We start from the raw sequence: 10,509 nt of genomic DNA on the forward strand, positions 1-10,509 counted from the left end.
AGATGGTTTAACCCTGGCATTGTTGCCAAGGAAGGACGACAAATAAATTGAAGTAGCTTTGTGGGAATCTAGCCAACTACTAAAGAAGCAAATGGGAAGTAACACATTTTGCAATGAGCTCAGAGAGTGTGTAAAAAAGTACTTCCAGCATTATTTCATCAGACATGCTCAGTGGCTTGCTATAAGCTCAGAAAAGTTTGATCTCAAGGCTCGTATCATCGTATTGCATTTTGATCTTGCGTAACACTGGAGCTTTATTCTCCTGCGAGCAGTACAATGCTTTTATGGGAAGTTCATAGCATTGGAAGTTCATGACCTGTGTCGCTTCGATGGAGCGCTGAAACTACAGCTTCAGAGTTGTCAATGATGACATGGTGCATGATACAACACACACACTGTTCGCTCTGCGCGTAGTTGAAGAGTGGCTGATTAAGTAATTTGTTTATTTGCATCTACATTGATGGTGGAGCTCAAGGGAAAAAGCTGTGAAATACAGCTTGTCGAGGCCCTCGAACCCCTACATAAGCACAACAGCAAAAATACAAGGAAAAAAAAGTGAAAGCCGTTTACAACTCCCTGTAACACCGAATTAGAGCGCAGCTCTTGAGGAGGAGGAGGGAAGGGTACTGGGGGGGGGTGAAGTGACCTTGGGGGGTCACGTGACCTTGAGGGTCACTTGACGATGCCGATGATGTCATCAGTGACGTCACTGATGACATCATCAGTGACGATGACGATGCGGACTCCGATGACGTCATCAGTGATGATGACGATGCGGATGCAGGTGACGTCATCAGTGACGTCACTGATGACGTCATCAGTGATGATGACGATGTGGATGCCGGTGAGGTCATCAGTGACGTCACTGATGACGTCATCAGTGATGATGACGATGACGATGCGGATGCCGGTGACGTCATCAGTGACGATGACGTCATCGGGGAGGTCACGTGACCTCGGTGGGGGTCATGTGACTCTGGGGGTGGTCACGTGACCTTGGGGGGGTGTCATGTGACTTCGGGGGGTCACGTGAATTCGGGGGATCACGTGACCTCGGGGGTCACGTGACTTTGGGTGTCACGTGACCTTGGGGGTCACGTGACCCTGGGGGAGGGGCCACGTGACCTCTGGAGGTCACGTGACCTTGGGGGTCGCGTGACCTTGGGATGACCTTGGGGGTCGCGTGACCTTGGTTACGTCGACGCCGCTCAAGCCGGGAATGGGCCCCTAAGAGCTGCGCTCTAAAAAGATATTTCATGCGAAAGTACAAAATGGGTGGATAATATATGCACACAACACACAAATAAAAAAAGATTGAATAATTCTGGAAATATCAAACAAACTGCCAGATCATTGGTATTTTACCTGTCTAGGTTTACAAAATATTCCGGAAGAAAACAATCCGATATTTACCAAACTTGTCCACATGTTCTACGGAGAGGCTAGTCATTTCAAAAATAGTGTTGAACTGTTTAGGTGGCAAAGAGACAACAGGTGACCAAGTTGATTTTTTAAGCTACGGGACACAGCAAAAATGTGTGTAATGGTGTGTGGAGAGTCCTCGAGCACCAAGCCTTCTTGCACAACCTCAGGTCGTCAGAGCTGGAAAACATTGGAAGTGCTGATAATTTTTCTCATGTAGTGGCCTCGAAAGTGCCTGGAATTGTACTCCTCAAAATTGAAGCAGCATGCCTCGCCCAATACCGTGACAGTGTGAAAAAAGGATGGAATTTTTATTGCTGTGAAAAACATTTAATCCTGCCACTTGTGGGTGATGGTTCAAAATAGAGGTGGGTCTTTCAGGGTTGTGATAAAAAATAAAAAAGGTAGTCGTCAAGAGTAATTTTAAACTCACTTAAAATCACTTCTTCTTTTATCATCATAAACGTTACTGTAAACTTATAATACTAAAAAATGCTATGTAATATTATGCATTTCCCCCATTTACCTGTGTTCTTCGTTATTGCCTGAAATAACAAGAAAGTCGGGAAGTTTTGAACGAGCCTCGCCAGTATATGAAAGAAGCAAAATCTCGCGCTCGGCCCGCTACGTTTCTGAAAATAATTTATCTTGCCACTTGATTGCCTGATATAGGGGTTTGTGAAACTTAATTTTTGTGCTTGTTAAATAAAAAAAGATGTTTCAAAGAGTTTACTTACAGAAAAGTTGTGAGTCTTGAGATTTTATATGTCTACTGGACATGTTCATGAGCTTTTTTTTTTTTAAATTATGACATACCAGTCATGCCTCATTTTTACTAAATGGTACATGAGGTATATCATAAATATTATGGTCATGTTACAACCATATGTATATATATATATGCAGGGTGTCACAAAAAGAAATTTACAGGGTTTTCTTTAGTGCAAAAATAAGCTAGGCATTTCCAAACGCCCATTCTCCACCCAAAGGTAGCACTAGAGGTAACAGCCAGATGCCCGATCCGAAGCCTTATTCAAAAGTTATAAGTGATTTTCTGAAAATCTGATTGGGAAAATGGAGCCCATTTTTGCCCGTTTTCAGTTTCTGGCGCCATAGAGCCCCATGTATTCGAAAACTCCGTCGGCCGCCATTTTCCCATTGAAATTTTCAGAAAATCACTGATAACTTTTGAATAAGGCATTGGATCGGGCTGAAACTTTGGCATCTGGTTGTGACCTCTAGCGCTACCTTTGGGTGGAGAATGAGCGTTTGGCGATGCCTAGTTTATTTTTGCGGTAAAAAAAAGCCCTGTAAGTTGTTTTTTTTGTAACACCCTGTATATGATAATTACGTAAAAGATTTGGCAACGGCCTATATCTTTTCATCCTGGAAGGGGGGGTACAAATATGTTTCTTTTCAAACACACTACTTAATATGACAGAACCATATATGTCCAAGAAATTTTATTGCATATATAAGAACATATAGCAAGCTTTTCATATAAAAAATGGAAAAAAATAAAAATTACACATTTTGTAAAAATTACATTGAATTTTATATTTTATTGCATTTCTTCTCAAGTTTACAGTGTTGTTTCTTCTATATAAACTATGCCTAAATTAACAATATTAGTTTTAATTCATTATTATAATTTTAAATAGGCTTAGATATAAGCTTTCATTTGATATGTCACTTATGCCTTAAATAATTGTACATCGAAAGTTAGCTCCATTCAAACTTGCACCTATTGTCAAGGGTGCAAGATTCAAAACATTTTATTTCATAAAATAAAATTAAAAAGACACGCTTCTAAAAAACTTTAATCCTTCTATATGAAGTCTTATATCAGTAAAAAAGTTAATTGTTGTGAAACAAAAAAAAAAGTTTCGAGACTCCAAAATGTGTCACTCGTGAAAACTGCAAAAATGGCAAAAATGGCCATTTCGAAGCCCAAAACTCAAGAACAAAAAATGTTCTATAGTTCTAATTTGCAGTTTTGTTCAAGTCACACATTTTTCCACCAGCATATATTTTTTTCAAAATTTTACCAGGATCTATAATTTTTTCTTGTATGATTTGAGAGAAAATCATCCATAAATAATTTAAAAAGGTTTTAAAACAAGTTGGCTCGTATTTAGAATGGCATTTAACTTCCAAAAATATTTTTTTTGCTAAGTGTCACTGGTTAAACTATGTTTTTGCTTTAGTGCAGTATTTATGCCACAAGACACATTGCGAGTTGGGAGCGATTCTGATATTTGGGCATGTTGACCCAAAATAGAAACATGTTTCAAAACCGCTCCTAGAAACACTAATCTCCCAAGAAATGTTTTCTTAAGTGCCTAGATTGGAGACATACGTCACAAAATGAACTTTCCGTTAGAAAGTTACTTAGCTCAATATTTTTGTCGTGAAAGTCGGTTTGAGTGAAGAGAGATTCTGAAACATACTTCTGTTTTGGCACATTGTCCCGATTCTCGACGCGACTCTGTTAACCTAAGTATTGTGCCCAGAAAATGTTTTGGCAGTAACTTTATTTTGTGACATATGTGAATTCCATCTAAACAGATTTTCTTTTTCTTGAGGTGGGGGGGGCGGGGGGATTGGGATTAGTGTCTTTAACATACTAGCAAACCCAACAGGCACCTTTCTATTGTTAAAATTAGTAGATGCAGCTGTTAGGAAGGTGCTACACTCCCTAATGCAACATACCAAGTGCACCCTTTCGTCTCTCTGCTACAAGCAGGGTGACAGTCCTTACGCAGTTGTGTGCTTGAACTCGCAGGATTTGTAGTCTGCTGAGCAGGGCATATACGGTATTGCCCCTTACCTTTCATTGTGTGACCAAAGAGATTCGCTCTTTTGGATATGCTGTAATTTGGGGATTTCCAGGCCCGTCCGCAGACCTTTGCGACCAAGGTTCCACCGGGTAGCAGCGCCTCTTTGAGGAGCTTGCTGCGCTTCAGGAAGGACGGGGATGCTGCTACGCAGGTACGGGAGCAAATTCGCACCGCTCCGTTTGTCCGAGCTACGTAAAACCAGAAATGACTGAGAAATGAGTGCCGTATTGATCGAAGGGCTTCTTTTCCAAATGGACCAAGTTTAGACTAGTCAGAGCCGTGTATACAGAGAGTTTGGTCAATTGGAGGTGCGGGCAGAGCCAGGGCGTGCACCAGACTCAGAAAGTGGGCTTGGCATGCTCTCTTGGCCAACCAGAAGCCTAAAAGAATCCCCTAGCGGTGGTAGCGAGAAACTGTTTTAGTCAAAGATATATGTTCGTATATGGTTTTGATAAGTGCATAAGAGTGAAGTGCAGTAACCCTTGGTGGTTGAAAATAGGGTGCACGTCATGTTTCTATCATGATCATGTAGAAAGATTTAAGACACGAATGCACCGCTCAACTCTGTTTTGCTTGGACAGAGTGTGACTGCTCAGACGGCAGATTCCCGGCCCTCGGTGCTTGGCGTACGGATTATGTCGATCGTTCCACTAGTCGCACTCTTTCACCATAATTTTGGATGACCGTGATTGAAGCATCACGTGCACCATATTTTAAGTCAGCAAGAGTTACTCCAATGCACATATCAAGTTTGTTTCTCGCAACCACCGCCAGGGTATTCTTTCTGGCTTCTGGTTGGCCACATTTGAATTTCTGAAGATGCCCTGGAACACACCCAGCCCGCTTTCGGCCCATGGCGCCTTCTCATTTGTCTCCTATACTTCCCAATGAATGGCCAAACTTTCTACATATACGGCTCTGAAACTAGTTGGCAGTTGATTCCCCGGTCGTCTCGTGGGCGCAGCCATTTTGGTGCCTAGTGCGAGTGGATGTGTAAGTAGCGGTCGTTACGACTAGAAAATGCGACTTCCCGAGCTTCATATACAGTGTCGGGAAGCTCGAGCGACCGTCTTGCTCCATCGCGGACGGTTTTAACATTTTTGAAGGACAGGAAATTGTTTCCTGCTATTTCAGATTAGGCTTCGTGCGACTGGCAACAATGATTTTCATTACAACATGACGAAAGGTTCGTCGCTCTGAAGCACAGCTTATGCAGCTGTTAGGAAGGTGTTACACTCCCATTAATGCAACATCCCAAGTGCACCCTTTCGTCTCTCTGCTACAAGCAGGGTGACCACCCTTACGGAGTTGTGTTCTTGAACTCGCAGAATTCGTAGTCTGTCGAGGAGGGTATATATTGCCCCCTACATTTCATTATGTGACCAAAGAGATTTGCTCTTACGGATATGCTGTATTTTGGGGATTTCCAGGCCCGTCCGCAGACCTTTGCGACCATGGTTCCACCTGGTAGCAACGCCTCTTTGAGGAGCTTGCTGCGCTTCAGGAAGGACGGGGACGCTGCTACGCAGGTACGGGAGCAAATCCGCACCGCTCCGTTCGTCCGAGCTACGTGAAACCAGAAATGACAAAGAGATGAGTGCCGTATTGATCGAAGGGCTTCTTTTCCAAATGGACCAAGTTCAAACTAGTTGGTAGTCGATTGCCCGGTCGTCTCGTGGGTGCAGCCATTTTGGTGCCTAGTGCGAGTGGATGTGTAAGTAGCGGTCGTTACGACTAGAAAATGCCACTTCCCGAGCTTCATATACAGTTTCGGGAAGCTTGAGCGATCGTCTTGCTCCGTCGCGGACGGTTTTAACATTTTTGAAGGACAGGAAATTGTTTCCTGCTATTTCAGGCTTCAGGCGACTGGCAACAATGATCTTCATTACAACATGACGAAAGGTTTGTCGCTCTGAAGCGCAACTTACTATGCAGCTGTTAGGAAAGTGCTATACTCCCATTAATGCAACATCCCAAGTGCACCCTTTCGTCTCTCTGCTACAAGCAGGGTGACAGCCCTTACAGAGTTGTGTGCTTGAACTCGCAGAAGTCGTAGTCTGTCGAGCAGGGTATATACTATTGCCCCTTACCTTTCAATGTGTGACCTATGAGATTTGCTCTTTTGCATAGATATGCTGTAATTTGGGGATTTCCAGGCCTGTCCGCAGACCTTTGCGACCAAGGTTCCACCGAGTAGCAACACTTCTCTAAGGAGCCTGCTGCGCTCAAGGAAGAACGGGGATGCTGCTACGCAGGTACGGGAGCAAATCCGCACCGCTCCGTTTGTCCGAGCTACGTGAAACCAGAAATGACAAAGAGATGAGTGCCGTATTGATCGAAGGGCTTCTTTTCCAAATGGACCAAGTTCAAACTAGTTGGCAGTCGATTCCCCGGTCGTCTCGTGGGCGCAGCCGTTTTGGTGCCTAGTGCGGGGTGGATGTGTAAGTGACAGTCGTTACGATTAGAAAATGCAACTTTCTGAGCTTCATATAGTGTTGAGAAGCTCGAGCGATCGTCTCGCTCCGTCACGGACGGTTTTAACATTTTTGAAGGACAGAAAACCGTTTCCTGCTATTTCAGATTAGGCTTTGGGCAACTGGCAACAATGATTTTCATTACCAACATGATGAAAGGTTCGTCGCTCTGAAGCACAGCACCAAAACCAACCTACAAACGAGAGTTTTGAGCTTAGTTGAGAAGTAATAGTTGCTTAACGAGTAACTTTTTTAGCATGCTGTATAGTCGCGCACGAATCGAAACACTGTCCACAGGGCATCGAAAAGGGTGTATCTCAAAACGTCCCATTCGCATTTGAACCTTGCACATTTCGTCTCATTCTATTTGGTCCTTCTCGTTTGAACCTTCTCATAAGATCCTAATCGTGTTTTTCGCAACTGGGCCCATTCTCATTTTGCCCGTTATCTAAATACGTCCCATTCGCATTTTGACCATGCGCATTTCGTCCCATTCTCATTTGTTCCGCCTTGTTTGAACCTTCTCATAAGATCCAAATTGTATTTTTCGCAACTGGACCCATTCTCATTTCGCCCGTTCGCGCTACGACCGAATGGCACTAATTCGGCATACTTCTAACGTCGTTATGCCTTCGCGGTTTTGTTGATGAGCCTTACCTTGCTTGGGCCCCCAACATACCATCAGATATATGTTATGTGTAGAGGTACGCATTGAGAATCATACAATGACGCCTGCTTCCCTTCCTCTAAGCAAACGGGAAAAATAAAAAAGTGATGAACATTTAATTTGTAAACTTTGTTCGAACAGAAATAGCATACATAATAGCAGTGGTTCTCAACCATTGATGTTTCGCGGACCCCTTGTAGAAAGGCGGAGATGATGGAGGACCCCGTTCGGGGTGAGGCGAATTGAAAGGTATATAGGTTATCATGATAATGATTTAATAAATGAATATAACTACATTGCTAGTGTGAAGTAGACTTATCTCATTGACATATACACGAGTACTCACCCGAAAATTGGAACGTTTCTTCTCAACGTGAAGAAAGACAACTAACATTGCCGTGCTTGACTGTTGAGACAGTGCTTCACGGACCCCTAAGATGCCTTCGCAGACCCCCATTTGAAAACCACTGCATTATAAAAGTGGTGGCATTGACCCAAGTCGAGTGACCTTAAACAAGGTGACATTTCGGAATATGATCTGGCTGCAATAAATAGTTGGTCTGTTTTATTGTCAGCTATTAGCTTTTCGCGACAACCTCGGTGCACTGCTAAAATCCTTAGCAGAGAAAGTATGCCTGTAGCGTGACACACACGCACAAAATATATCAATGTATTTATTAATATTGCCCTAAAAAACGATTTTGGTATGAAAAGAGTTAAGTGCAACGGGTCAAAGTGAGATATTTTTGAGAATGGCTGTTTTGAAAAGGGCCAGGTGAGAAGGGCGAAGAGAGAACGGGCCCAAATGAGGAGAGTTGGAATGCGAAAGACGAAACGGGAAAAGGCCATATGGCGACGGGCCGAAACGAGATCTTTTTGAGAATAATTGTTTTAAGAAGGGCCAAGTAAGAAGGGCAAAACGAGAACGGACTCAAAGGAGGAGGGTTAAAATGCGAAGGACGAAACAGGAAAGTGCCAAATGCGACAGGTCCAAGAGAGATCTTTTTGAGAATGGTTGTTTTGAGAAGGGCCAAGTGAGAAGGGCAAAACAAGAACGGGCTCAAACGATAATTACCCCCTCGAAAACAGTCCGTAAATTAACCGGAGCACTGAAGTTCCAATGGACCAATCTCTTCATGTTGAAGGGAATCTGGATTTTCTGGTGGAAAGGCGCTTCAATTTTGTTGGCGTTACGCCGAGCTGAACTATGCTTTCTTCACTTGTTTCTCCTCGGTGAGTGTCTTATCACCTTATCACTATGTAGGGCTCAGTGAATATACAGATATGTGTTCAAACAGTATTTTGCTGGCAGCCATGTACTCCATTAAATTGCTTCCTTTATTTGGCCTGCATGGTGGGCACACACAGCCTATACACATAACATCTTAATGGAGAACCCGAGACTAAGAATAAATACAAAGACGGACAACCATACACTAGTTTTTACTTTCATTTACCGTAGAATACGCACATCCGCCCATTCCGCATTAAGCGCTCACACCCAAATTAATAAGATCTGATTAAATACGTGCAGCACATTTATGTGTAAAATTGATGACTGGACAAGCGCCCATCCTCTTTTTTTTTTCGCGGTCATCTTTAAATTTTGAGTGGGCGCTTTTTCGGTATTTTACGGTATTTACATACCATACAATCCCAAGAGATGCCCCACCCTCGGAAGGTAACCCGCCCCCTATTTTTGACTTGATTTGCTATTTTGTTTTAAACACCGAAAAATAGCCCACTTCTTGTAATCATAGTGTTCGGATCAGTGATGACCTCGGCGGAAATGCGTCTAGTTAGCTATGGCGGTATATAAGCGAACGTTGCTGCCTGGGAAGTACAATCGTCTTTGCTTCATTGTCCTTCACCGCGATAACAAGTTTGGCAGACACACATAATCTAAAAATAGCTTTTCTTTTTTTTTTTTTTCATCTTTTTGTGGTTTTACATTGAAGGTTAGCCCACTCCTTATTTTCACCCAATTTGGCCTCGATTTTAAGTGGGCTATCTCTCGGGATATTACGGTAAACTCTATATTGTGGTGTATGTGTAGTTACATACATAATGTGTTCTTGGAAGTCAGTCTTCAATTATGCATGCTAGCAATGCTGGTTGTGCACCTTCAAAATGCTATTGACCAACCTTTTCCTGCCATCCCACCGAAAGGTTCCATCACTGAAGGTGTTCGGAATTAATGGGGACAAAAGTGCTTGTTTACTGACATTTTTACCTACGGGCATAAATTCAGACACGTTTGTACGGAGGTACAGCTGAAGTACACCTGCCAAATTCATGTTAGCCTGCCAAAACCAGTCAAATATGCTTCATGGTTCTTGTCAATGCAAAATGCCAATAAAAACTTTGATAGTATTGTGTACAAAATGGTATTGACCACAGGAACCCACGCCGATGGGCATTTTACCATAAGGTCTTGCATAGTATACTGCAGCGTCCTTGAGGTTGAGTAATTTTAGCCACGGGTACCATTTTCAGACGGACCTACCCTCTACAATGAGGGACAAAGCAACAGCAACATCATCATCCCGGAGGGATACAGGAACTGATCCCATGGATATCTGACCGTTGGAAGACTGTGCATCTCCTCAAAGACACGACTGTTGTGGTGCTGTGCTCAGATGGTGCTAAAGGAACATTGCTGGCACCCCCATATCACTCACCACCTTGGTACTCTACAAGAACTGTGTGTGTGTTTTCCAGTGCGGACTTTTAGGTTCATGGTAACAACGAAGCAATGGCTGTGGTTTTATTGCATGCATATGTTGGCCAGACCATGTACGAAAGCAGTTGGAACGGAATTTCAATATCACCACGAATTCTGGCTCGTAGGTATTTGCCCGATTTTTTTGTTTTTGTTTTGCTGCATCATTTATTGATTATGGAATGTTGAGGGGCGCTTGTGCGCAGCTAAGTCACGCCCGGCATCTTAGCAGAGGTGTCCGCCATCCAACGGAAGCTTGTGTAGGAGTTGTACGCGCACATTCCTTTTTACCACCGAGCATGCCAAATGCCCCTGGTTGGTTGGTCGCAAACCCACAAACTTTGCATGTGTTTCAAGGCCACAAAGGTATGCTTGCAAGAGCAG

At 43.3% G+C, this 10,509-nt stretch overlaps 1 protein-coding gene across 3 annotated transcripts in view; it reads left to right on the forward strand.

Moving 5' to 3' along the window:
- LOC120846517 (peroxynitrite isomerase THAP4) overlaps positions 1-10,252 on the forward strand; it is a 32,929-nt gene extending 22,677 nt beyond the window's left edge. For 2 of the 3 annotated variants that reach the window (XM_040218307.1, XM_040218311.1), the window contains 4 exons: positions 4,315-4,413; positions 5,693-5,791; positions 6,419-6,517; positions 9,900-10,252. In XM_040218307.1, coding sequence (XP_040074241.1) covers positions 4,315-4,413; positions 5,693-5,791; positions 6,419-6,517; positions 9,900-9,986 — 384 coding nt within the window. In that variant the 3' untranslated portion in view covers positions 9,987-10,252. The remainder of the gene's footprint in view (positions 1-4,314; positions 4,414-5,692; positions 5,792-6,418; positions 6,518-9,899) is intronic. The other variant, XM_042292439.1, reaches the window with a different exon arrangement.
- The last annotated feature ends 257 nt before the right edge of the window (positions 10,253-10,509 follow it).

The sequence above is a fragment of the Ixodes scapularis genome, unplaced genomic scaffold, assembly GCF_016920785.2.
Source record: "Ixodes scapularis isolate PalLabHiFi unplaced genomic scaffold, ASM1692078v2 PGA_scaffold3__209_contigs__length_174095766, whole genome shotgun sequence".
NCBI lineage: Eukaryota > Metazoa > Arthropoda > Arachnida > Ixodida > Ixodidae > Ixodes > Ixodes scapularis.